The 25,127-nt window shown below is 53.7% G+C and overlaps 6 protein-coding genes across 6 annotated transcripts; 2 read left to right on the plus strand and 4 right to left on the minus strand.

Moving 5' to 3' along the window:
- Positions 1–1,003: 1,003 nt before the first annotated feature.
- On the minus strand, positions 1,004–2,764 carry HD553DRAFT_271360 (uncharacterized protein; the record flags this gene model as incomplete). Its single annotated transcript, XM_046177709.1, has 6 exons — positions 1,004–1,418; positions 1,493–1,863; positions 1,948–2,067; positions 2,160–2,245; positions 2,285–2,411; positions 2,492–2,764. The coding sequence occupies 6 exons, from the start codon at positions 2,762–2,764 to the stop codon at positions 1,004–1,006; spliced, it is 1,392 nt and encodes a 463-aa protein (XP_046037072.1).
- An 838-nt stretch (positions 2,765–3,602) lies between these two features.
- Positions 3,603–6,510, plus strand: HD553DRAFT_310110 (Sec1-like protein). The gene is made up of 10 exons (XM_046179801.1): positions 3,603–3,959; positions 4,064–4,396; positions 4,463–4,567; positions 4,634–4,814; positions 4,893–5,228; positions 5,310–5,384; positions 5,452–6,054; positions 6,115–6,213; positions 6,277–6,323; positions 6,388–6,510. Exons 1-10 carry the CDS (start codon positions 3,726–3,728, stop codon positions 6,436–6,438), a joined length of 2,064 nt encoding a protein of 687 aa, XP_046037073.1. The 5' UTR covers positions 3,603–3,725; the 3' UTR covers positions 6,439–6,510.
- Positions 6,511–6,684: 174 nt separating this feature from the next.
- HD553DRAFT_271244 (uncharacterized protein) lies at positions 6,685–11,942 on the minus strand (the record flags this gene model as incomplete). Its single annotated transcript, XM_046177703.1, is given in 15 exon segments — positions 6,685–7,018; positions 7,087–7,226; positions 7,295–7,944; positions 8,025–8,234; positions 8,305–8,518; positions 8,587–8,616; positions 8,689–8,757; positions 8,892–9,330; positions 9,402–9,514; positions 9,580–9,657; positions 9,734–9,904; positions 9,975–10,016; positions 10,085–11,341; positions 11,359–11,523; positions 11,586–11,942. 15 exon segments carry the CDS (start codon positions 11,940–11,942, stop codon positions 6,685–6,687), a joined length of 4,269 nt encoding a protein of 1,422 aa, XP_046037074.1.
- A 5,325-nt stretch (positions 11,943–17,267) lies between these two features.
- HD553DRAFT_223822 (uncharacterized protein) lies at positions 17,268–19,572 on the minus strand. Its single transcript, XM_046177252.1, has 9 exons — positions 18,980–19,572; positions 18,853–18,916; positions 18,641–18,789; positions 18,438–18,568; positions 18,105–18,353; positions 17,945–18,032; positions 17,790–17,864; positions 17,610–17,697; positions 17,268–17,525 (listed from the first exon to the last, which is right to left on the minus strand). The coding sequence occupies exons 1-9, from the start codon at positions 19,330–19,332 to the stop codon at positions 17,301–17,303; spliced, it is 1,422 nt and encodes a 473-aa protein (XP_046037075.1). The 5' UTR covers positions 19,333–19,572; the 3' UTR covers positions 17,268–17,300.
- HD553DRAFT_283707 (uncharacterized protein) lies at positions 19,367–22,968 on the minus strand. The gene is made up of 13 exons (XM_046178185.1): positions 22,592–22,968; positions 22,163–22,517; positions 22,015–22,088; positions 21,686–21,956; positions 21,564–21,613; positions 21,328–21,496; positions 21,082–21,258; positions 20,895–21,005; positions 20,552–20,821; positions 20,372–20,476; positions 20,200–20,310; positions 19,818–20,140; positions 19,367–19,748 (listed from the first exon to the last, which is right to left on the minus strand). Exons 1-13 carry the CDS (start codon positions 22,696–22,698, stop codon positions 19,544–19,546), a joined length of 2,328 nt encoding a protein of 775 aa, XP_046037076.1. The 5' UTR covers positions 22,699–22,968; the 3' UTR covers positions 19,367–19,543.
- HD553DRAFT_310119 (WD40 repeat-like protein) lies at positions 22,969–25,124 on the plus strand. The gene is made up of 8 exons (XM_046179802.1): positions 22,969–23,232; positions 23,301–23,330; positions 23,406–23,491; positions 23,565–23,807; positions 23,872–24,246; positions 24,315–24,623; positions 24,696–24,759; positions 24,835–25,124. The coding sequence occupies exons 1-8, from the start codon at positions 23,184–23,186 to the stop codon at positions 24,933–24,935; spliced, it is 1,257 nt and encodes a 418-aa protein (XP_046037077.1). The 5' UTR covers positions 22,969–23,183; the 3' UTR covers positions 24,936–25,124.
- The last annotated feature ends 3 nt before the right edge of the window (positions 25,125–25,127 follow it).

The raw sequence follows: 25,127 nt of genomic DNA on the forward strand, positions 1-25,127 counted from the left end.
TCGTTTATTGGCGACTTGGCGTAGGTATTCCCATGCCCATATGAGATGCTGCCGATGTACGTATATGGGAACCTGATGTCACCCTATCAGCTGAACGATCGCGCTGTTGACGAGTACCCCTCTCAACCTCACCGCTGATGTTGGACTCCGGACGACGAATTCCAAGTATATGAGACCGGGTCTTCTTCGCCAGATGGACCACCTCCTGTCGGGTTGAAGAACATAGGTGACCGCGATCGATCGATGAACGGGTCCTGCAGGCCGATCGATCAACTTGAAGACGAAGCGATACCCTTTGGTCTCAGGGATCGAACGCCAATTCATGAGTGGTTCCTTTACCAAGCTACTCTCCATGGAGTTTCACAGCTCCTCCGGATGCTATGGTTCAGATGATCCTTAGGGGAAGACAACTGCACCGAAGTGGTTGTGAGAAAATACGTCTATTGGAAAACTCGATTCAGAGTACGATGACGATCAACAACGATGATATATCCAAGCATCCCAGTACCCATCACCGTTGAGGATCAAGCGCCCGACCGGCGACTATTGACGAGCTGTTCCTATCGAAGAAGTGAAGAAGTGGACCATGAAGCATAGAGGCCACAAGGCCAAGAAGGTATCACGACAGAGTATGATCGTTCGATATATCGATATGGTCAGATAGATCGACTCAGCCCAGATCTGGTCGCGCGGACGCAGGACGTTTTTGCGTCTGGTTCAACCTGATTCTGACACTTTACATGAATTACATGATTAGATAATTGGATGACATATACAACTGATCCCAGTGCCAGTAAGTATCTCCAAAAACCGAGACCAGATCCACATTCGAGCTGATCCATCAGCGCCGAGATCCTCCTCCCACCGGGACGCCCATCTTTTGCGCCTCTCGCCGTCGGTTCATCTCGTTCGTCACATCGGCTTCCCGTGCCATCCGAATGCCCTCTTTGACAATGACGGCCTCTTCCACCTACAGGTCGTGGCAGCAAGACGAGATTTTGTTTCAGTTGATGACTCGGCCCCGGCAAGTCCGAGTTCCTAGCCGACGACTCACCCAAGGCATCCTGAACAGATCGCTCCGCCTGAGATCTTCTTCCCTGACCATCCCGCCGTTGGTCCCCGGCAGACCGATCTCGTTCCCGAGCACGATATCCAAATCCCTAGCCTGACTCGCCATCCACCGGTTGATGAACCCCGCAGGGTCTTGAGCGAACCCGGTCAGGAAATCTCGTTTCTCCCTACCCGTTCGGATCTGGTGGGCGAGCGCGGCGACCTCGTCTTCGGCGGCCATGATCCCCTCGAGCGTCGGACCGGATTCCAGCGACTGGACGGCGGTGTGCATCTTGGACTTGTGCGGATCCTCGATCTCGATAGGAATGTCGAACACCGTCGGATGGACGTTGCGATCCTTGTCGACCCTACACTCGTTGAAGGAGACGGGTCTTTAGCTAGCGCTCGCAAAGCTGAACAGGCCTGAACCTGAGAAACTCACGCCAGCTGGTACGTCAAGACGACCGGATCCGGATGCGTCAAGTGTCGATTGACGAGGTCTGGCAGTACGACAAACGGCAACGACTGTTCCTTGCCCATCAACTTTTCCAACCCCCCCACCGCCAACAGCTTGGTCGCGTCGTCCCGATCCTGTGCGCCCACGGTCTTGACCAGCTTCCACACGTTGGACAGGATCTCGGCTCGGGATCCTTCGACCATGCCGATGAGCTCGGAGAGCGGGGAGAGGACCTTGAAGCGGTCGGGGTATTGATCCAGATGGAGGATCACGCGGACTTCGACGGGTTGGTCGCCCCGCCGTTTGATCTCGAATCCGTCTTGACCGGGTAAAGGTTGGCTTTGTCGGTTGTGGAACTACGGGGCCGAGTACAAGATCACATGAACACGTTCGCGTCAGTCTGCACTCCATGTTTCGACTCAGGGTACGCAGAAACTGACCTCGACGATATTGGGCTCCTGATAATCCTGTGGATCCCGATTGCCAAATTCTACGATCATCGACCTGATCAAGTTGGTAAACCTCCGCTTGACCTGCTTGTCTATCCGTTGATTGTTCGTCTATACGAATGACGGCACGCAGACGTAAGCATGCGTACAAGCTGACGAATCCCGAACTTCAGAAGATTCAAAGAATCTTGACGAAGACTCACATCCAGTACCCGACCTTCGATCTTGAACGTCCACCCTGGGATCCCTTCCCCCGTTTGGAAATTCGGCTCCGAAAGCCCGCCTTCCGCTGCGAGGCGAGTCGATTTTCGGTATTGCGGTCAGTCACGGTAGCTAGAGCCAGAGCTAGAGCACGGCGATCCGAAGAGCAAGCCCCGAGGCACCCGAAGCTCACCTCGCTGCCATTCCTGATTTCGCGCCGTGTTGGATAGATAGACTCGTAGCGTCCTCTTGATCTGTGACCCGAACAAAAGGATGCATATCAGCTCGTCTTGGTCTAACCATTGGTCGAACCCAACGTTACATCCCGGCTTACCTTGACGACCCTTCCCAGCGCATCATTGACCTCGGCTCGTTTCCTGAGCATCGTCCAGTCTAACCTCTGTTCCATCTCGATCAGGTCCTTGAACATTTTCGATTCGGGTACGAGAGAAGCGAGCAGATGGGGTGGAGGCATGGGCGGTTGGAATTTGCGTTCGGGTTGAGAACTCGATGCTGGTGCTCCTGTCGTGGTTGCTGTTGCTGCTGTGGCAGGTCCGGGTTGAGCTTGACCTTGACCTGAAGGGGTGGTCGCGCTCGTCCCGGCCATCATAGGTCCACCACCCGGACCAAGACCAGGACCGGGACCTGCCGGAATATGGGGGTTCGTACTGATATCTCCTTCGAGCTTCCGCTTTTGTCCTCCGCCCGGTGTGGGCATCGCTCCGTACGGCAGAGATCCTGGAGGGTAGGCAACGGGAGACGGTGCGTACCCGAGGTTGGGGTTTCCGCTGGAACCTGGCCGCATCTGGGGAGGTGGCGGTCTTGCCGGAGTATTGTTGTTGTTGAAGTTCTGCATCTGATCCCTGTGAGCGTCTAGATGGAGTATGAGAGTACAGCTTGATGTGGAGAAGAGGTAGATTGATTGTTCAACATGGCAGTTGTCTGAGTGTCAACGGTCGAAGGGCGCGACGACGAGGAATCACATAGAATGGTCGACGAAGAGGATCAGCTCTCTGGGTTGTGGTTATACAAGTTGCAAGTTGTCGCATGATCAAAGGTTGCTGATCACCCTCTCGACGAGAAACAAATACGGACAGCGAATGACAACGATGTAGAGTGAGAGCAGGTACATAGCATGCAATAATCTCAAGTCGAGACCAGGCATGTTGGCACTGTCACCGATGGCAAACACGCAGATATCACTGCGATCGCGAGCTAGCTAGCTGCTAGCCTTCCGATCAAACGCTACATGTATATGCCATTGCGATGAAGAGTATCCTCAGTCGAACCTTGATCCCTGAAACTCCTCGCCTCGTCGACGAGAAGGCTGCAGTAGGACATATTCATCCACAATGTTGAGCCGAAGGGCGACTCGGACGACCCGGAGTGAATGGTTGATCGACTTTCCAACGCGCGTTCCGCCCAAATGACCAAGAGGATGACGACAGATTCGACCATGAATCGTCAATTCCAGGGTCGACAACACTTACTACAAACACATCGAAAACCTCTTCGTAGACATTAGCAAACAACGTGGTCCGCCGGTACAGCCCCGGGACACTCTGATCATGGCCTCGACCGCAGCCGGACCTTCCAGCTCATCCCGACCTCGAGGTACCGCTTCCCTCACCTCGTCGACCCCGGACCCACGGAACAAGCCCATCGACCTGGCCCCGCTGAAGGAACTGCTCAAGGAGAACCTGCTGGATGCTCTCGTAGCGATTCCGGGGGGAAAGACGTTGGTGCTCGATAGAGACCTGGCAGGGAGTTTGGGACTGGTAGTGGATGTCGGTTCGCTCAAGGTCAGTCGTTGTTGGCCATGCATGCTTGTTCATCATGAGACATAGAGCGATAGTCGAGCTCTAAATTTATCATACGCTCTCTCTCTCTCTTCCAACCCTTTCAGAACCAAGCGGTGGAAAAGATGTTCTGGCTCGAACCGGGCCCTCTCCAGGCGCCGACCCGGAACATCGTCTACCTCACCCGTCCTTCCCGGTCTCACCTCGAGATCATCGCCGACCAGATCAAGACGCATCAATCTCAACAGACCCAAGGATACGTCTACCACGTCTTGTTCGCTCCTAGGCGGACGGCCTTGTCGGCAAGCATATTGGAGGAATTGGGGATAGGAGGGGATGTCGAAGTGAAGGAATTGGGGTTGGGAGCAAGCTGGATCGTACTGGAGGATGATCTGATGAGCTTGGAAAAGGAGCCCAGTGTCATCAAGGATCTGTATCTTGTGAGTTCTTGGAGCACGTATTCGTGAGGTTTCGCAACACTGACCGGACCCGGCGGGGTGATGCAGAACGGAGATGACACGCCATTATACGACGCTTCTATGGCGTTGATGACGTTTCAACGGGCGTACGGGCTATTTCCTCGGATGTTGGGCAAGGGTGATGCGGCGCAGGTGAGCTAGCTACGGACCTGGGGTTGAGTATGAGTCTAGCGTTGAGCTGTATATGCCGCTATCCAGCGCCTGGTATCGCTTTTGAAACGACATCGGGAGTCACGACCGGATATCTACTCGACGCTGGAACCTTCTCAGCAGGTGGACGGGCTGATCGTCATCGACCGCAGTACAGATTGGGTGACACCGATGATGACCATGTTGACGTACGAGGGCTTACTCGCAGAGTATGTCGGGATACAGCGTTGTAAGCGCGACGAATCTCGTCCCCTCACGCAGTCCTGCCCCCTTGGCTGACGTCCCCTTCGATTGTTACACGCTGCAGCTCATATCGAGGTGGACCCGGAGCTCCTGTCGACTGAGGCTAACCGACCTCCTCCGGGTGAATCGTCAAATCCCATCTCATCCACCTTGGGAGCACAGGGTTCGTCGAATCGGCCGACCAAGAAGCGGAAACACCTGCTCAGCGCTTCTACGGACCCCCTCTTTGGCGAGTTGAGGGATTCAAACTTCTCCGTCGTCGGTGCCAAGCTCGCTAGACTGGCTCGACGGCTCGAGGCGGACTATCAGGGCAAGAACAGCTTGGATACGGTGGGCAAGATGAAGGAGTTTGTGGGCAAGCTGGGCGGATTGCAGGGAGAGCAGCGGGCGCTGAAACTACGTAAGTTGGGAGGGCGAGGAAATTTCGAGTGTTTGTTGTATGGTAGGCAGGTCGGCTGATGCGGACACTTTCTCTCCGTAGATACGAGTCTGACAGAGATGCTGATGTCGATCACGCGGTCGCCCGGCTTTGAAAAAGTCTTGGAGATACAGCAGAGTAAGCTTTTGGCCGCTCACTACAGCTCCTAAGCGTCTCTAATGTCACCCGGATTTATCACTCGAAGACATTGCTACTGGATACGAGCCCACGAATCAGATGACGGCGATAGAGGACTTGATGATACAGCAATCCCAGACGCCCTGGGATATCTTGAGATTGGTCATCCTGCTCTCACTCTCGGTCGGAGGAATTCGACAAAAGGTCCTGGACAACTTCAAGAGAGAGTTCTTGCAGATCTACGGCTACCACTATCTGACGACGTTTGTCAACCTGGAACGGATGGGCCTGTTAAATAATTCTCCAGCGCCAGGCGGTAACATTTTCCCTCAGACCCGTAAATCGCTTCGCCTCTGGGTTGAAGAGGCAAACGAACAGGAACCGAACGACATCGCCTACACATACTCGGGTTATGCGCCACTGAGTATTCGTCTCGTACAATGCGTGAGCATGAAACCGGCGGTCTTGGCTACCGCGACGGGTGGCTCCAGTGCAGATCGAAATGGCAAGGCAAGGCAACCTAGTGAAGCCGATAACGAGCCCGCGAGAACGCTACCTCGCGCTCATGGTCTGATGGGTTGGAAGGGGTTCGAAGATACGATGGCTTCGCTTCCCGGACTGACGGTCGACGAATCACAACGAAGCCTACAAGCCGCGGCGGTGCCATCAGGTGTGTTTCTTCTATACTATATGCTCGAACCTACTGCAACTGACGTGTTTTGGCATGAAGATCGTGACGGCGGGATGAAAACGACTCTGGTCTTCTTCCTTGGAGGATGCACCTACACCGAGATATCTGCAGTGCGTTGGATGACCAGTCAAGCTCAAGGCAAGTCGGCCGACTATCGCTTTGTTCGGTTTGTCGCTTACCTAGAAAGAATCACGGCCACAGGCAGAAAATATATCATCGCAACCACGAGCATAATAGACGGTACATCCGTGAGTATTCCGAGGAAAAACGACGACAAATTGCGTTGAGCTGATAGCACAGGCGAAACCGCAGGTACTGAAAGAACTCGGCTTGCCGGATTTGCCCGAGCGCAGGGCAATATGACTATGACCATCGACATTTCGATGTGTACCCATGATTTACAAATGAAAGACGCGGTATTGAATGATACAAAATAGTAATTTATTCCTACACCCGGGTGAAATATACAAGTGATAACAATCGTTTCATTGTGCTCATCATCGCCATGCTTGAAGAGAGGAGCTCTTGACGTGCGGTGCCGTAAGATGTCGTGTAGAGAAAGTGAGAAACGGAAGATGTTTTGATACGAAATGTGGTCGTCACTGAAAGCTAGTGACGAGAGGATTTCCGTCGAGGGTTTTTCAGTGAATTAAACCAACCGCCACGTTCCCATTGACCGCGGACGTAAGCGTCCTCGACCCTGTGCTCGGTGATAGAGATCCCACTCAAGAGGCGGAGCATCCTCTTGAAATCGATGGGTTTGAGGATCCAGCCGTCAAAGTCGACGGCAAGTTTGGATCGATCCGCTTCGAGAAGCGTCGCAGAAACGGCGAGGATTGGGATGCGCCCGTCCACTCGTTTGATGGTGGGAGAAATGCTGTCGACCTTGGGTTCGTTTTTCCGGATGGTAGCAGCAGATTCACGGCCATCCATGACAGGCATTCTACACACGTCATGCGATCGATGTAAGTGTAAATGTGGGGGTCGATTGCAAGCGCGCTGGTTACTTACTGGATATCCATAAGGATGCAGTCAAAGTTGGGATCCTCTCGAATCCGATCCACGGCCTCTTGGCCATTAGTGTCAGAGATCACTTCATGACCGTCTAGTTTGAGCCGTCTTTCCAGAATCTTGCGATTAACGTCGTCATCCTGGGTGATGTTATCGGGATCGATCAACTGAAGCGCGGGCGTTCCGGACCAGAACATGATGTGCTCACCTCAACCACAAGGATCCGCAACTTGCCCCCAACCGGTGAACGCCTCTTCTTTTTCGGCTTGCTGCTATCATCAGTCGCCCCAGTTTCAAGCGTGTCGTCCGTTTGTGCCGTTTCTGATGGCGAATGGGGTCCCGATGAGATCGAAGGGTCGCCCGCCGAGGTGGTGATGCGTAGAGGTGGGGATCGCGGGGGATGATGAGCGTAGGCAGACTGGCTTCGAGAGTAGTTGGGACGAATGACGTCCTGATTTGACTGCTTGTCATCATTCGTCTTTGCTGGCTTGATGGGCCACGAACTATCCGTAACAGGGAAGGTTCCCGGTTGGGACATCCTCGCTTCCGCAGATCGGATTCGCTCGTCATCTGGCCCAGCCTTGGCCATGTGTGATTGGGAGAAAGCGTCGACAAAATTATCCAGCTCTCTTGTACCAGTAGAGCGAGTCGAAGACAGGGCCGAGCCAGATCCCGAACCCATACTGCCGGAGCGTCGAGGCGGTTTCACGAGCGAGTTGTCCGATGCGGTCGCCGTACCTTCGTGACGCGCCATCGTGATGTTGAAGTAAAATCTAGAACCTCGCCCCACCTCCGAATCTGCGCGTAAAGTTCCTCCGACCTGCTCGATGATCCTTGCTACAACCGCCAGTCCGAGACCTAGGAAGCGAAAATTACGAACGTATACGACGTTTAGGCCATCTGATGAACGCAAGCAGTCCATTGATCATGACACTCACCCAGGCCTGTGGCAGACTGATTCTCTGCCGAATCAGCTTGTTCGAGCGTAACAAACATCGCTTGCAATTGTTCTGAAGGAATTCCGCAGCCGGTATCCGCCACGATGATTTCGGTCTGAATAAAACCCGACTCGGAGCTGGGGGCGCTCTCTTCTTCGGGACCTCTAGCTCTACACGAAACTGAGACCGAGCCTTTCTGCGTGTATTTGACTGTTGTGACAAAGAGTTGTTAGCTCCGAGGCAACAGTGATCTTTTCGACGCGAGGAGATATCGGCTCACCGGCATTGGCAATCAAGTTGGCAACCACGGTTCGAATCTTCTTCTGGTCACCAAGCAAGAAACAATCTGGTGCGGCGTGGACGTCGATGTTGTATTCGAGACCTTTACGCTTGGCTTCCGAAGCATAGATGCGAGCGGCATCCTTCATGCATTGACGGATGTCGAAAGGGTCGTTGAATGCCGTCTCGTTCCCGCTCTCAATTCGGGTGAGGTCCTGTAATGCCAGATCTGGTTAGTTTCTGTGGTCTTCTCGTGCCGCCAACAATCCGCACGGCGCCTTACCAAAAGGTCATTGATGGTGAACAACAAGCTCTGTGTTGTACGACGAGGCGTTAATTGCGATTCAACGAAAGGCATGCGTCTAACCGTTCCAGTCGGACAAACCTTTGAAGCCGTGTGGGACCTGCTCAAATTCTCTCGTGTCTCGCCGTCAAGTTGACCGTCGAGGGCCAGCTCGAGGTAGCTATGAAGAAAGATCGGGTAAGCGGGCTCGAAGAAAGGGTCTGCGGCAGGCCCGAGCAACTCACTTGATGATCTGGTTGAGCGGGGTTCGAACTATTAAGACAGGCCGAGTTTAGCATACTGACTCGGCTGAATGTGTCGAGCATTGCGAGTGACAACTTGCCTTCATGCGTAGCGTTACTCAAGAGTAGGGACGTCATCTGATTCGCCTTCAGCGCTGATTCCTTCTGACGCCAGACCTCGATGAACTTTCCGTAGACGAGAGCGAGGACACCGGCGGTTTCGAGTTGCTCGTCGGTCCAGTTCTTGGATTTACCCGCAATCGTCTCCGACCAGACCTTGAAAGATTGACGGGGCTCCAAGTTGGCGCCCTTCTCCTTGCCGTCCTTGTAAGGCTTGCCCGCCCAGTTGACCTGACGAGATTGACCTTTGCGAAGGAACGCTATGAAATCTTGGCCCCCGGTGGAAAGCGGCACGTAGAGCAAACCACTAATGATCTGCAGATTACGGGAGGATACGAGATCGGGGAAGTCTTCTCCGATATGAGACGAGATTTGCATTTGACTGTGGCCCCGAACGATACGATCAGTAACTCATCTATCGACACCGGAAAGAAGAAGAAACGCGCTACGAACTTGAAACGCTTGTATCGCAAGTACTCGGCGATCAAGAGGATTTCCTGCCCATGCTCCGTGCTGGATCCAAGGATCTTTGCTCCTTCACCAATTACGAGGACACCACAATCGGCCTGTACACGTTGCGAACTATGTTCAGCTGAGACGAAACCGACGAGGAAAGCCTATTAGTACTTACGTCAAACAGAGTCAGGAGGTCGTTGGCGTTCGAAACGATATACCCGGTAGGATGAGCGTCGGTTGGAATGGTGCTGATCTGTGGCGGCGAAGGAAAAAGAAGCGATATGTGTATGAGCTCGGGCAGTGTATCAATCTTGCCAAGTGCTACGTACCAATTTTCGAGTGTGAAGTCTGGCAGCGTAACTCAATCGCTCGATGTTCCTCGATACAGAGTCGCTCAAAAGTCGTAGCATCTGTCGGACCGGGAAGCTGACTCGCAGACCATGGTTCCCGTAACCGTGGCAAGCGATGAGACCCCAGAGGCTACCGAAAGCCATGATCGACTGTGGGAGGCGAGGGGGACATGACTTGAGTGACTGGCATCATCGGATTGGACAGCAAAGTTCTGCTCACGATAGACATGCTCGATCGGACCCCCATATTCTTGAGGTAGACCTATTCCATAAAAGTTTGCGTTTGTTAGCACAGCCTCTGCCATCCGATAGAGCGATGACGTGACATACCATATGAATGGGGCTCATCGCTCGAAGGTAACAATGGGTCATGTCGACGGGGTTGTCTAGGTCTCGTTTGCTGCGGAGGACCATGCGAGCTGTGGTGTGTGTCCTGTCGTACAAGAGTCGCACTTTATTGATCCTGTAGAGCTCACGCGCTTGAGCTGGGATGTCGGTGGCAGGGAATTGCAACCCCTTGTACAGGTCGTGGGTTTTGCTCCAATCAACCAGTTCCGCAACGACCAATCCGTTCCATTGAGAGTCAAAGCTGTATACAAGACAGCGATGGAATTGCGTCAAGTCCTTGATGACTCCAACCACGATCTTGAGGAACGAGTCGAGATCTGGAGCCTGACTGAGCTGATCATTGATCTGAGCAAGGACTGCAAAGACATCCATGGTTCCCACTCCACCCGATCCGGTCCCTCGTCGATTCGGTCTTGGCCGCGCACTCTTGCTCGACTGGGAACCATCTTCAGTCGGCTGCGTCTGATTTCGGGTCATCCTGCGCAGCCTCTCCAAAGCCCTAAGCGGTTTCGCGTGACTCGTCGTACTTTCCAAGATGTCCTCGGCTTTGACATCCTGCTCCTCTCCTTCCAATCCCATAACTTCCTCCTCCTGGTTGCGAACCTGCAGAGTGGTATCAGATATCCCGGAATCCTGCGAGTTGGTTCGAGGGGTCATGACGGCCGCCGGACGGAGATTTTGGGTGTCCTTGTCTTTGATGCCTTCGTTGCCTTTGACCGTGTCCACTGATGAAGCCGTTTGCATCGAGTTGCCTGAGCCAGTGGCAGTAGACATGTTGGAGCCGGTCGTAGGTGACGATATTCCCGAGGCGTTGCGTCGGGTGACTGGGGGGTAAAGTGGATTTTGAAAGTCTTTCTCGAGCTCGAACTCCAAGATGATGAGGTTTCTGGACTCGGCTCGGGGATTGGCCGCACCGGTACCGCGTTTCTTGGCGGAGGCCTGTGCGGGACGATGTGCGGCGACCCAGCAAGTCCATTCTCTCCGCCGGTTATCGGTAACGGATGATCCACTGGAGAGATTATCTGACACGTCTCGATCGCCTGTTCCTGGTTCTCCGAAACCACTCAGCAAGAAAACGTGGGGACCTTCATCCGTCAAGGTATCTTCATCCGCGTCGGGGTCAGGCAGATAGTCTATGTTGTCTCTCAGGACGTGTTCCTGATGTCTCGACAAATTCCGGGTGAAGCAAGAAACCTTGAAGAGGTATTTTGGCGAGAGACCTAGGATATCCGTAGAGTTCTGGATCGAAGAGAAACATTCGATTGAATCAGTATTGCCCCGAGGCGACGTTTCAGTCGATCTGGTGTGAAATGGTGACTTACCTCTGATACTTGCCGCACGACGAGCTCGTCCGTATCAAAGTTTTCTTCCAACACCATGAGAACACCGAACGATTGCACGGAACCGGGGGTAGTGATCGGCTGTGGAGTGAACGTGGTGAGCGAGTCGTTCTGTTTGTGAATCGAGTGGAGACGTTACGAACCTCATCTTCGCATTTCTTCAACTGTCCCTCTCTCCCCGTGACGACATGATGCCCGTCGTCTGTCGTGACATGCTCGAATCTGACCGTCATCAGGGGTTCCTCACCTTGTCGGCTGACCTCGGATGCCGATCGATCCGCAGCAGACTCTGCGTCCATCATCATGTCATCTTCATCCTCCTCGACTGCCGATTCTTCGTTGGACCTTGTCTCCTCACCCGGACCAGGACTGGGAGTCGGGGCGTTGGGATCGCTAAGGTTGGTCGTCTCCGCTTGTCGATCCACAAACTTTTGTACGCTGGATTGATAATCCGGCACGCTGTTGACCTGAGCCTTGTTCTGCTTCTTGCCACCTCGCATGGCCGAGTGCAGAGCGTCTTTGCTGCCGCGCAACGAGCTGGTCCGAGTACCGTAAGAAGACTCGGTATTTCCTTCTTCTCCGGGTCGTCCAGGAAGCAGAGTAATCCCATCATCGAACGGTCTCATGTTATCCGAGGTCTGCGATGCAGCCGCGCTGACAGGCCGAGAGGCTCGAGGCGATCCGCCCTGAGGCCGCGTGGACGAGGGGGTCGCAGCCCCTGAGAGTCCACCTTCTTCTTGCTTCTTGTCTTCCGTCGGGGTCTCATCTTGGTCCACGACCTCGTCTCTACCATCACCACCGGGACCGACATCAGGTTCCTTGCCTTCGTGTCGTCGGCGGATCGGATGGATCGTATCTGTCCGACTTGCGTTCTCGCCTGAATCATCATCGCTCGACCGTTCCCCGTTTTCGCCCAAACCGTGCGACTGAAAGTTGTCGCCCAGTGTAACTGGACGTGGGCCGTAATCATCCTCGTCCGAATCGTACGGCGTGTGGGCCTCGTCAGATCCCTCGTCGTCCCGTATCGGTCTATTGCTAGCGTTGCGAGTGTTCCGTATACGTTTCCCATCAGACGGACCGGAGATGTTGATCTTTTCGTTCTTGCGAGGATGATGAGAAAAGCTATACGTCTTGTCGCCTTCCTCGTCTTTGCCTGACCTCTCGGTCGTCTGTCCAGGCGCTGGAGCATCCTTCGGCGCCGGATCAATCTGTCCGTGTGCATGGCCACGACTACTAGAACCGGAGGTGTCGTTGTTTGTCCGGTGTATCTCGTGTTGACTACGATCGGAAGAGCTGCGATCTTGCGTGTTGGTTAAAGGGAGGTTGGATTGTGGTCGGAAGACCGGGGACGAGGGATCGATCTCGGTTCCATCGCTCTTCCTCCTCTCCTCGTTGAGCAACGCGTCGATAAAGTAGGTACTCTCAGAGCTCTCAGCGACGCTAGGTAGAGGTGCAGAATAGAAACCGCTACCGACGATACCGGGTGGACGGTACCCGTTCGAAGGACCAGCCTGCGAATTACCATCCTTCAACTGAGCCCAGGGCAAGTGCTTGTGAATTTCGGCGAGATCATAGGTGTAACCCTCGAGCATATTCTGGATAGACTCTCCCTGTGCGAGAATGCTCGAGATGGATGAACCGGCGGTTCCGGCAGGAAGGGAAGGTGATCGGTCCCTGTTGGGCAGACTGCTAGGATCCTGCGGTCGAGGCAATCCACCGCTCGTGACCGGCGCCTGGTACTGTGATTGCTGCTGAGCGTTCTGGGCAGGTTCGTTTCTATCCCGACGGACGATCGGGGCTTGATTACGGTTGGCAAAGACTGAACGGACCGGGAACACAAAAGAAGCGCTCGAATTGCTGTTGGGTGAAAGCGGCCCGATGTCGCCCAGTGACTCGTCGTCCTGCTTCTTGTCGAACGGAGAGCCCAGTCCGAGGCTCAGTTTAGAGGTATCCGCTCGAACCCTGTCGACGGAAGCGTCTGTGCCAGGATCTTTCGACTGTGGTGATACCGGAGACTTTCTAGGCTGTTCCGACGATGGCGATACCTGCGTTTCGGGTCGAGCTATAGGCGTAGCCTGACCCGATTCCGCGTTGTGCTCGGCATCGGCAAAGTCTACGATGTTGACCTGGTGTTCTTCGTCTTGTGGCGATTGGGTCATGTTGCCGTCGACTTGCCTCTCGGGCGGTGGTCGTCGTCGTCGTCGTGTTCCTCTATGAGACGAGAGGAGGAGAACGATGCACGCCGATGTGCTCTCTCCCGCTGCTCAGACAGACCAGCACGTTGAGTTGCCCCTTTCCCAACTCGAGCTGACGATTTGAATGCGGATGACGGCGATCGATAGAAGTTATCAAGTTCGTTTTGGTCGAGTGGGAGATGTCGAGCAGAGTAACGGTGAGAGTCGCCCCTGGATCTAGCTCGATGCAAGTCTGTCTACCAGAATCGACAACAAGGATGCTCGTTCGACCGATGTGTATGCCGTAGGTCAAGCTATCTGCCTTGTCTATTGGCGGCGATAAGATCGATAGGATGGATGCGGTATTGCTGCTGAACTCGATCCTAGATCTGTATCTACGTCTAGCTGGGGATGTGACGTGTTGCAACGTTCAGTGGCCAGAGGTGATTGTCTTGCAACCTTGACAATTGAACAGGAGATGATCCAAAGAGGATTGTATCTTTCGATTCCGAAATGTGCTCAGAGTGACTGCCCGAATCGTGAGCAAGAGACAGAGAGAGAGAGGGAAGTTGAGTTTGAGAGAGAGGATGGTAGAGAGAGAGAGAGAGGAAAGGGGCTGAGCCTGGGCCTGGCCTGGGCAAGAGAGCGAGCGAGCGAGGCAAAGCCAATCCAGGGCGCGGAGGCGGAAAAAGCGTTCACGACAACCTCTCTCTTTTCGCTTTTGCGGGCGCCTTTTGATCACGACGAACACGATCCTCGGTCTTTCTTGTCTTTGTTTTTTACGAACACGAGCGTCTATCAAACACGATGCAGACAACGATCCAGGCGATACACGACATTAATGATGCGGATAATAGACGATAGGATGTATGCGACGTGTTGTATACGAGGACACCTAGACATTCCGCGCAAGGTCGAGCAAATTCGGTCCCGTTCATATTTCATCAGCTCGGGCAGCAGCGCAGCAGGAAGTGTGCGGTATGCATCTGCTCTTGACGGCCACTAGCAGCTAGCAAAGACTTGCAAGCGTGAAATCGTCGAGCTGTGCGACACAACGATGTCCATGAGATCTACCGATCTAGATTGCAGATTGCATGTGTTATTGATGATTCTCGCTGATCGCTGACATCCACGACCCCGTTGGAATCCAACCCACCCATCCAGCCCTTTTCGATCGTCATCGCCTTGCCCTGGAGATCGAGAGGGAGAGAGACGCCCGGGATCCGAATCGGGCCACGCGACGCTTCCGGTCGACTCGCGAGGTCGATAATCATGCCCGAGGGTAGATGCAAACGGGCGATCAGGTTGGACCATCTCAAAGATGAAACATCGAAACAGGCTTTCCAGGCGACTTTGCAGCTTGGTTTTACCACTTTGCTGTTTGCAGAACTCTCCCAAGATCTATCGACCGCAGCGCACTCTATATGAGCGACAGAGGAGGGAGGGCCTACGAGGTCGACCGACAAGGTGGAGGTCGTGAACCGTTCGAATTCCGCGCTAGCATGCCGAGCCAAATGAAAGAAAGGGGCGGTACCAATTGCTTGCACCGGTCGATCGGTGCACCCGGCCATCAGAGATCAGAGATCGCGTAGCCGAGTTTCAGGAAGTTTGCCATTTTTTGCTCCCGTTCGACTGGTAATTTGCGAGACGAGACGAGACGAAACGAGCCGATGGTCGGTCTTCCGGTTTCACTTCGTTACGGTGGCTTGGGGAGAATAGAGACTGTCCAGTGGCTTGCCAGATATCCGTGCTCGTAGATACCTGGTGCACAGCCGAGGGTTGACAGCCAAGACCAAGCTCAAGACCTGTTCCCGCTCCGGTTAATGCATTATCGGCGAACACGCCAATGACGTACCTCCATCGCAGACTCCTAAGCCGTACGATTTTCTACTAGGCGCACGCTGAAACGGTATTGCGATCGTTGATAGTGTGAAGTCCGGTCCTCCCTCCGTGGCGCTTTCAATCTGTCTTCGGGCTACCCACGTTTCGTCGCATGTGCTGGTGCATACGATGCCAACTCGAGTGTAAGACGACCGCTTCTATCCTAGTTGCTGCAAGGACCTAGTTGCTCACGCTACCTCTTAGTTGCACACTCTAGAAGTCGCCGTTTATATGGTGAAACGCTTTGTTGGGCTGAAACGCTCAGGGCAGGACTGACAGGAGCGTCTGACAGCGTCATGGATCCATAGGAGCTGCGAAGCCCCGTGAGGTCTTCCTGATCTGATCATCTCAACAATTGTGCCGACCCAATTGGAACAATAACAAGCTTCCTCTGTACGGTCTACAGGTGTGCGGACAGTAGGTTTGACTGCGGGAGGCGACTTGACCGGCGGCCTGGTTGATGTATTCAGTCGACCGCTCCGACTGATTTGAACGAGGCCCAGGATCTGCGTTGCATTCGGTTCTGTGACTTATTTTCATCCTGCACGCTGATCTACAAAGTCGAGTGTAAGAGGCAACGTTCTTTGATATCCAGGTATCTATCCCGCGTCGTTATCGTTAGTGGTCTGAATCTGGGTGAGCGTCGACCGTTCGATATTGATATGACGGAGAACTCCAGGATCACAGCCTTTTCATCATCGGAACTGATGTTTGGGCGATCGTCCCGGGAGATGTTGTGAGAGTTCTTGACGACTACGATGATGAGAGAGTGGTCTTTTTCCTCTAGACTCGGCTTGTAGATATCATCAAACAAGTGGGGTATCACAGATGAACTCAATGTCGCGATGGATCACTCCAAACTACACTGAATGCTCAATTGATCGATTAGCGGGTGGAAAGCGTTGGAGTGAATCGAATGTCCTGATATCACTATATCTGAACTAACGAACAAGGAGCAAAGCGAAATCATTTTGTTCAACATTTTCAAGCTCTGCCAATTCCAGTGATCTTGCAAGATGCCTTTTCATGGTAGTGATTTTGAGGGTGGAATACGAACCCATAACCCAGTTGATGGTGGAGGATCTGAAAGAGCAAGAGCTTTTGGAAGTGAAGACCAGGTTGAGAGGAGAGCTATTGACGATTCCACAGACCTCCCGGATCAAATATGGGTCGTCCAAAGGGAACAAGGAGTTCATTACCCCCACAAAGTACGCGGGGGTTACCAGATATTTGGGAAGGAACAGGCGGGGGGCCAACGCCTCGCTGCGTACCAATTCCAGCATACGCTCCTTTCGAGCCTGCGCGTTCGCGTTCGGGAGGGCAGTGGGGGCAGTAGTCGAGCTTGTTCTTCTTAAATCTCCCCTTGAAGTTCCGAATGCTCAACAGCGATCCAGATCTATGAGCATTAATGTAACTCTGCTATCAATCATCGACAACTATATCATGAAACCATACAAGATGCCGAATATCCTCGGAAAGCTCCTTGCTATGTATGTTCTGCACTCGAATTGTCCTTTTATATAGATACCTAGGATGCGTTCCCGCCCTCAGTCTCTGTTAGAACTCTCACCTCGTTCAACCCCTTCCTCTCGTCTATACCCCTCGCTCAAGAACCTCCGATCTTCCTTTTCGCGCCCTCCTCCGAAAGATGCTCTTCGTCCTCCTAGCTGACCCCGACCGGCGAACTTGGACCGAGACATTGGGACTTCGTTGGATCCTTCCACCAAGGCGGGGGTGAGCCGGCCGTCGTCGAACGCACTGTGATCTAGCTGTTCTGATCCATCCCTATCGTTCGCTTCGAGATCACCGCCAGCAGCCGGTTTCTTTTCCGGCTTCTTCGCAAACTGTTAGGTTCAACCGCGAAGCAGCTAACGTTAGACGGGCAAGCTTGTGATTGGGAGATCTTGCTCTGCCGCAACTCACGGCGACCGAGAGAGCAGCACCGATGATGACGATCATCCCGACAACGCTCAAAAAAGTCGTTTGCGTCTTGAAGAGGAACTTTTCCACCGCGGCCACGAACAACAACTACAGGAGTGGGGAATACATTTGACATGAATATGATCAGCTTCTCCCGGTAGCGCATAACCTGGACCTCAGACGATGGCCCACCTGGGTGTACATGGCGAGACTTCCCCGACCGGCCTTTTCTCGTTGAAGACCCATTGTGACCAAGATCTGAGCTCCGAGTCCGAAGATGCTGCAAGATGAACACAACCACATGACTCTCATCAGAACCTTGCCTTTACATATCGACTCACATCCTGATAATGGAAATGAGAGTCCACTCACCCGATGATCATGATTAGACACCAACCAAGCACAGTATGGGGAAAGACAAGCGGGGTTCTCAGGACAATCATCCCTCTATCTCAGGTTACGCCCGGACAGAGTCTGGTCAGCCTACAAGCCTCTCACGAAGTAGACCACGGCGACAAGAAACTCACACAATCGAGACTGCGACACAGTAGATGCAAAAGTAGACGATACTATGGAACGGCCTCGCCCGATGGCCAATGGCTCGGATGGTGATATCTGCGAGCGATGCCGAAGAAGGATCAGTTATATCTCCTTCTCCCATCCTCCCCTGCGTCCTTACCGACTTACAAGCCCCACTTGCTCCACAAACCCCGAGCAAGGCGAACCCGACGCTTGTCAACCTCTCTGCAGGCGTGTCGTGCCTAATCAGCGCTCCCGTATCCGGATCATAGACCTTGTCGTGCCAGCTTGTTCGCGACCCTGAGGAGACCTCGTCACCCCAGTCGGGCGAGACTGGGAGACCGTCCGATATCCGTGGAGGCGCGCCGAAGAGGAAAGTTGGGCGGGCGATGAGGATGACGCCAATAAGGGAGACGGCTGGATGACGTGACGTAGGCCGTTCATGCAATCAGGATGATCAGTGGGATCTCCTCGTAAGGAAAGCTGAGGGCAACGACTCACCTCCTGCTGCAGCTTCTCTGCGGGTATACGGTTCTCGCAAGACCAAATACCCAAGAATGCCCGTCGCGATGGGCCCCAAGAACCCCAGCGTCGTCGCTTCGGACAAGGACAGATGCTGGAGAGATTGGTACCTGGAATATCCGTCGAATGCCTTTTATTAGCCAGCTTCGCACATGAAAGTGATTATAACCGACTATACTCACATTCCGACAAGCCCAAAGAATCCTATAAAACCCCGAAGAGCCAGTAATTTACGAACTTCGGGCGGGCCTAGGATCGGGTTCGGGTCGCCCGTGTAGAACAGGTAAGATGCGCAACCGATGAGGGTGATCGACATCCGGATGGCGATGAGCTGAAGATTACACAGCAATGATTAGCTGCGTGTATCGCCATCTGACCCATCTCGTTGACGTACTTGTAAAGAAGGCAGCCCTCCACCTTGTTTCGGGTCTTGCAACAGCTTCACGGCGGAGTTCATACTAAATCCAGGTCATTTGAACGTCAGCTAGGGACCTGAAAATCATCACGAGCTCCAATCTCACCTGGCAAAGAAACACTGAGCGGCAGCGATCAGCAATAACCCCGTATTATTGTTGAACCATTCTGTCGCCTTCCCCCTGAAATCGGCCACACCCGTCATCCCTCTTCTCCTCAGGGCATGGTCCAATCGATCGCGAGGCGCTTCAAAGCTCGCTGGCTCTTCTGACAAGAGACGTTCGTCCGCCGTGGCATCTTGACCATCCCTCTCTCCGATGGCAAAGTAAGAATCCTGTCGAGACTGAACGGAGGAAGCCGATGGGGACAGCGGTGTCCTTTCGCCAACGGGAAGCGGGGCGAGCAATGCGGCTGGGGACCGCGAGTTTTGCCGCTGATATGGCGGTAAGTTTGAGCTCATGGTTGCAAAGAAAAGCTAGCTGTTGCTGCTTGTTGTATCAGATCCGACTCGATGTAAAGAGCAAATCTCGATGAAGCAGACGTCATGTAGACAACTTTCAAACGACCCGTAGTCGTCGGCTCACTCCGACTTTGAGCGGAAGCAAATACGAGTCACACGACGGCCGACTGAGATCGACCCTAGACCCTATATGCCCCATCTAGTGGCTCATCTACATCACCCTCATCTTCCAACTACGCATACCCAACTCGTCCCATTCGTCCCTCCGTATCCAAACGTCCTGCATCGAGTCCAGCCGCGTCCATACGACCCCACCTCGCCATGTCACGAGCCGTGGATCTAGACCTCTTGGAGCAGGCAAGATTTCGGGGCTGATGGACTGTCCTGGTGCTCTCTGTTGCAATTGAGACAGGACACTGAACATCGCATAGGAGATTCAGCACGGAGAAACGACCACTCTAAGGAGCTGGAGCGGGCGCACTCACCGCCATCGCAGAGCTTCACCGAACCCTTCTACCGCCCCTCCACCTCCCAAGATCAAGATCGAACCTGCCAAATTGCTAACCCGCTCAGGCGTAGCCGCTAACAGCGAGCATGCTACGGCAACTTCGAGCGGCATCTTGGCAGCTTCCTGTACCACGTCAAAGTCCGGTTCGGGTGGAGGTGGGATGGGTTGAGGCACCGCGACTTGCGTTACGGTGACTTCCCCCGTCTCGGGGTTGGTCGTCGTCACTTCCTCGATGACGGGTTCGGGTGGTGGCAAGGGTGGAGGAAGCAGATGTTCCGTCGCTCTCGACATGCTCCGAGTCTGGATCGTATCAGATATTAGCCTTGTGTCGAAGGGTAAGGTTCGTCAACCTTGCTCACCACATCATCGTCCCGCATCTCTGTCATATACTCGTCCACGTACCCCTTGAGGGGATACCGGCGGACCTGATCCTTGACTTTCCAGTTCATGACCCTTGGGTCGAAGAAGCACTGAATAGACAGCAGATCTTTAGCAAGCCCTCGCGGTATAGGATTTCACGTTTCAGCTCACAGAGAAAGCCAGGACGGGCTGGTCGAATGTCTGGCACTCGTATTCTATCGAGGGTCGCTTATGGTTTTTACTATTGAACTTCCACACATTGCTCGCCACGTATTGCTGTGTCGGATAAGGTATCCCAAGCGATCAGTTCCAGGCGCGCGTAACCCATAGCCGCGAGCGAGCCTCACTCACATCCAGCATGATACAGGTTCGTATTCTGAGATCGTCCATCATCTCCCTATCCGTCCGTCGACTCATGTCCAGCTCCTTGTATGGTAACGAAATCCGCTTCAAAAGCTCGGTGTAAAACGTCGTCACATCGTCCGTCCCGTAATTAAGGACGTATCTAGATTCTGCGAGCATCATCCCATCGTCGACACACGTCACAGTCGACCGTTGAGCTCCGACGTCGACGATGCATGCGCTAGAGAGACCCGCGCCGAAAGTCGCACAGACCGCTTGCTACACGGGAGGATCGGAATCGCATGTCAATCGATGAACAGCGAGCTGTCCCTTGGAACTAAAGGGAACTCACCTGTAGTATTCCGACTTGGCGGAAACCCATATATTGGAACAGCACCTTTATGATGGCCTCGATGTATTGCTTGTCCGAGTGGTCAGGTATCACCAGCGCGATAGAATGTTGCTAGAAATTTGGGATCAACACCGCGCAGACTCAACTTATGCTCCAGACCATTCCTCATGTCACACGTGCGACTCACATAATAGCTCCCCCTCTCTACCGGCGGGTTCAGCTTCCTCAGAGCGTTCTCGAGGATGGCCTGAATGTCAGAGAGGATGACTTCCGGACCCGTGCCACGGTAATCGTGTGTATTGAGCGATCGTCGTTTCCATGGCCAGCGACATTCATATGGCGCTTCTTCCGGTACATGGAACGCCTGTGACAAGAGGAGGTCGCAAGTGTCAGCTGGATTTCCAACTCGAGCTGTTATCTCTTGGCCGCTCACCTCGTCCGGGAAAAGAGTCTCTGGTGTCCAGTCTTCGACCCAATCGACGGCATACGGATCGTCATACGCCTTGTGCTGAACCGGTCTCGTACTCCCGTTATACCGGTTGCACGTGGCGACGTAATTTTCATACTTGCCCGGTGGAAGCTTCAGTTTGGCGGCTTGCATACTGCTCAAGGCGTGATGATGGAGAATCAGCTGGCCAATCGATCTCGTGCGCTCTGGCGTCGACTCACCGATGCTTCAGGTTGTCTCGAAGGTCTTTGATCAACCCATCGAGCCTTTCCTACGGACCAACAAATAACAGGTCAATTCCTCGTCCATAGCGGTTCGTGATTCAAGTCGACCGAAAACCGACCTCTTCCTTGTTAGCCTCGAGTTGCTCTGCCGATACCGTCTCTTCCGTCGCCTCGACCTTGTCCTCTCCTTCTCCTTCTTTTTCATCTTTCGGTGCCTCCTGGGCCGCCTCCGCTGACACTGTCGGCTCGGGCGGCGCAGGCTCCTCGTTCAATAGATTGGCTAGCTTATTCTCCATCCGAGTAGGGATCGGCGGTAGCTCCTCATATACGGTCGATTTGAGTTTAAACAGGGGCGTCTTGCGATAGATGCAAGAATGAATTTCTAGCGGCCTGACAGAGGTTTCCTGCATGAGTTGTATACTCGGTAGGGTTTGGAAGGAGCACTCACGTGGGATCAGTAGATCGACCCATTCTGAGCCATCTTGAACCAGGTTGAATGACGATCGTCTTCGAGAAATCCATCTATTCACGAACAACCGCGGTGAGAAATAACGACCTTGGACGACCTCAACAAAATCTCTGTGCGAAGAACTGACCTGTTCCTCCTTGGCTTGCTGCTCCTGCTCATCGACGTGTTCCTCTAGAGCGGGTATCAACCTCTCTCCGATATCACTCTCCCTCAACCCAGCCACCTTCTCCTCGGCATCTCCTCCTGGGCTCCCAACAACGCTCTCCGCCCGGCTCGTCGGCCTGCTCCCCAAGCCTCCCTGTGCGGTAAAAGGTACCCCACCAGCCCGTCTGACTCGTTTCCCCTCTTCCAGAAGCAAAAGTTCGACCTTTCTACGGGCTTCTTCGGCGGGGACCGTTTGACGGGCTTCGGCCCGTCGTTTCGAGTGGTAGTTTTGCGGGTCGGTCTTGGCGAAGTTGGACGTTCCGCCCCGGGCCCAGAGACTGTAAGGAATGACATCGAGGGATCGAAGTATCAGTAGTCGATTTTTAGCAGTAGTCAGCTACTGAGACCTCACGCTGCTGGCGCTGCGATGCTGGTCTGGGCCATAATGGGCAGGACGACATCTTCCCTCTTCCTCTTGCCGGCGAAGCTGCTACCGGCGTCGTTGGATGGAGACGCCATGATCGTGCTTGCCAGCTTCCTCAATATTATGCACAGATTCCTCTGGATTGAGGCCTAGTCCAAATCTCAATCCTGGTATGTCTAGTCTAATTCAGAGGAGATGGAAGGAACCGTAGATGGACCAGAGTTCCCCCGGCCTAGACCTGTTGAGTCCAGAATCCTCGTCAAATTTGGCGGCCAAAGCAGGATATTCTGTGGTACCCTGTATCCTGTATGTTGCTGCCAGATTTCAGACGGCAAGAATCTGTCTGTACCGAGGTTCGATGGTCGACCGAGTAGGAGTATAACTTGGCGATGGAGATATGCCCCAACAACTTATCGAGCTAGCTTTGACGCGGAGGTCGATCCGCAAATATCGACCTAGTGGCCTAGCTAGGTTACCAACTGCTCGACACCCATCTATACGTCCACAAGTCTACCTCATTCCACTCGATAACCATCCTCTGAACGTTCGTACAGCTAGTTGACGACACGGAATTTCCAATATGCTACAAACAGCAGCTTTGCCGACGGGACATGCAGACCTGGTAACCGGTACGCTGCCCTCGTAACTCTACACGTTCCCGCCGTATCATGCTAATTCAGAAAGCTTGCCTATATAGATGTCGCTTATGACTTTTACGGAGAGCGGAGTGAGCAAGATTTGTGACTTGAAGAGGGGGAGATATTACCCAAGCTGATGGTATTGGATATCGATGGATGATCAGTCGCCACGGGCTCAGCGGATCAGAAGATCAAGGTCTGGCGAAAGGACAGTAAAGGTAGCGGCTGGGAACTAGAAGCAGAATGGAAGGCAAGTCATCTTTACCAGCCTTGCCTGGAGGTAACGTCCTGTCAGGCTGACCATCACAGACGAACTCTGACAGGCCCACGACGCACCCATCCTCCGTCTGACTTGGTCTCACCCGGAGTTCGGCAACCTCTTAGCATCGTGTTCATATGACCGTACCGTACGGATCTGGGAAGAAGTTGGGCCTGCTGGTGGTGCAAGTATGGTCAACGGAAACTCTGGGGGTCAGAGGAGATGGGCCGAGAGGGCCTTGTTAAACGAAGCTAGGGGAAGCGTTAGAGGGGTAGAATTTGGGCCGAACGCTTTTGGGTTGAAATTGGTAAGTTCCCAGCAATTCTCCAAGCTTCGTTGTATGTACCTGACGATCACATTGACATCACCAGGCCTCCATCTCGACCGACGCTACCTTGAGGATCTATACCTCCATCTCCCCGACCTTGACGGAATGGCAGCTCACCAACTCCATCTCCGTGCCATCCCTCATAAACACCTCCTCTTCTGCCAACCCTACCGACGGAGATTCTGGGATTTCCGGTATCGCAGGTCAATCGTCACAGAACTCCTCTACCAACTCGAATTCGGGCTCGGTTGCAGGTGGGAGCGGGTTTCAGCAGTCTTCAGGGACCGGACCAGGGGCGGGGTTGATCAATCCTGGGAAGGGAAACGAGGCCTTGGGTGGATGGACGGTCAGTTGGTGCAAGGAAAAGTGGTGGGGATCGGTCTTGGCCGTTTCGAGCGGTCATAGTGGGATCATCAAGGTGAGTCGTAGTCTGTAACACTATGCAAACGAAGTGAAGACTGATGCTTTGTCGATGTTCATTCTCAGATCGTCTCGCTTTCATCTTCCCCACCATCGGCTCTCCTCATCCTCCCACCTCCCTCGAATAACACATCTCACCCTCAACAGCCCACCCAAAAACATAATTCGCTCGGCGCACAGGCTATCACTTCGTTATCCTGGGCCGCCTCTTGCGGAAGAAGTTATCACCTGATCGCCAGTGGGCATCGGGATGGGACCGTCAGGGTCTGGAAGATCAAACCGGCCGACGGGGCTGGATCGGGAGGGAATGCTTCGTGGAGCGCTTCGGTTATGGGCGAGTGGGGTCTGGGGGAAGCGACGATCGGCAGGGTCGAGGTGAGCCCAGGGGTGCCGCGTGATCATACCGATTGACGTAGCTGAGGTACTCTTGATCGTCGACGTTTACAGTGGAACACCACCGGGTCGATACTCAGCGTCGCAAGCGAAGAAGGCAAGGTGCGACTATACAAAGGTGCGTCGGGTAATCCTAAATCCCCCAGATCACCGCAGGATTTTGATTCTTGCTTCCCTCCTCACCCACACACAGCGACTTATGCCGGCAAGTGGGAGTGCATGGGAACATTCAGTGCAGAAGCGCCTCAAGAGGATGGGAATGACGATGGAGCTGACGCCATGATCCAGGAATGAGATCGACCACAGGCGAATTGTTGTAACTTGTAATCGTCGTTTCATCAGAATATCCACCTGTTCGTCGCGTGGTTGATGACGAAACCGAGTTTCGGATCCGAGAGCGAGATCTGGATCTCGACGTTCTCGACCTTGATGATGTTCTGCTTTCGTCGTTGTACATCTTTCATGGTAACATTTCGTTCAAGCCGA

Source organism: Filobasidium floriforme (assembly GCF_021052385.1).
Source record: "Filobasidium floriforme strain CBS 6241 chromosome Unknown HD553scaffold_9, whole genome shotgun sequence".
Classification (NCBI taxonomy): domain Eukaryota; kingdom Fungi; phylum Basidiomycota; class Tremellomycetes; order Filobasidiales; family Filobasidiaceae; genus Filobasidium; species Filobasidium floriforme.

Coding starts and splice junctions, on each gene's coding strand:
- HD553DRAFT_310110 (XM_046179801.1), top strand. CDS start 3,726: ATGGCCTCGACCGCAGCCGGACCTTCCAGCTCATCCCGACCTCGAGGT. Junction 4,568..4,633: donor GCAAGGGTGATGCGGCGCAG/GTGAGCTAGCTA, acceptor GCCGCTATCCAG/CGCCTGGTATCGCTTTTGAA. Junction 5,229..5,309: donor GCAGCGGGCGCTGAAACTAC/GTAAGTTGGGAG, acceptor TTCTCTCCGTAG/ATACGAGTCTGACAGAGATG.
- HD553DRAFT_223822 (XM_046177252.1), bottom strand. CDS start 19,332: ATGAGCTCAAACTTACCGCCATATCAGCGGCAAAACTCGCGGTCCCCA. Junction 18,917..18,979: donor GCTCAGTGTTTCTTTGCCAG/GTGAGATTGGAG, acceptor ACCTGGATTTAG/TATGAACTCCGCCGTGAAGC. Junction 17,526..17,609: donor GTCTCGCCATGTACACCCAG/GTGGGCCATCGT, acceptor CCACTCCTGTAG/TTGTTGTTCGTGGCCGCGGT.
- HD553DRAFT_283707 (XM_046178185.1), bottom strand. CDS start 22,698: ATGGCGTCTCCATCCAACGACGCCGGTAGCAGCTTCGCCGGCAAGAGG. Junction 21,957..22,014: donor GGTCGATCTACTGATCCCAC/GTGAGTGCTCCT, acceptor AACCTCTGTCAG/GCCGCTAGAAATTCATTCTT. Junction 19,749..19,817: donor GGTGAAGCTCTGCGATGGCG/GTGAGTGCGCCC, acceptor TGCGATGTTCAG/TGTCCTGTCTCAATTGCAAC.
- HD553DRAFT_310119 (XM_046179802.1), top strand. CDS start 23,184: ATGCTACAAACAGCAGCTTTGCCGACGGGACATGCAGACCTGGTAACC. Junction 24,247..24,314: donor GTCATAGTGGGATCATCAAG/GTGAGTCGTAGT, acceptor GTTCATTCTCAG/ATCGTCTCGCTTTCATCTTC. Junction 24,760..24,834: donor CAAGGTGCGACTATACAAAG/GTGCGTCGGGTA, acceptor ACCCACACACAG/CGACTTATGCCGGCAAGTGG.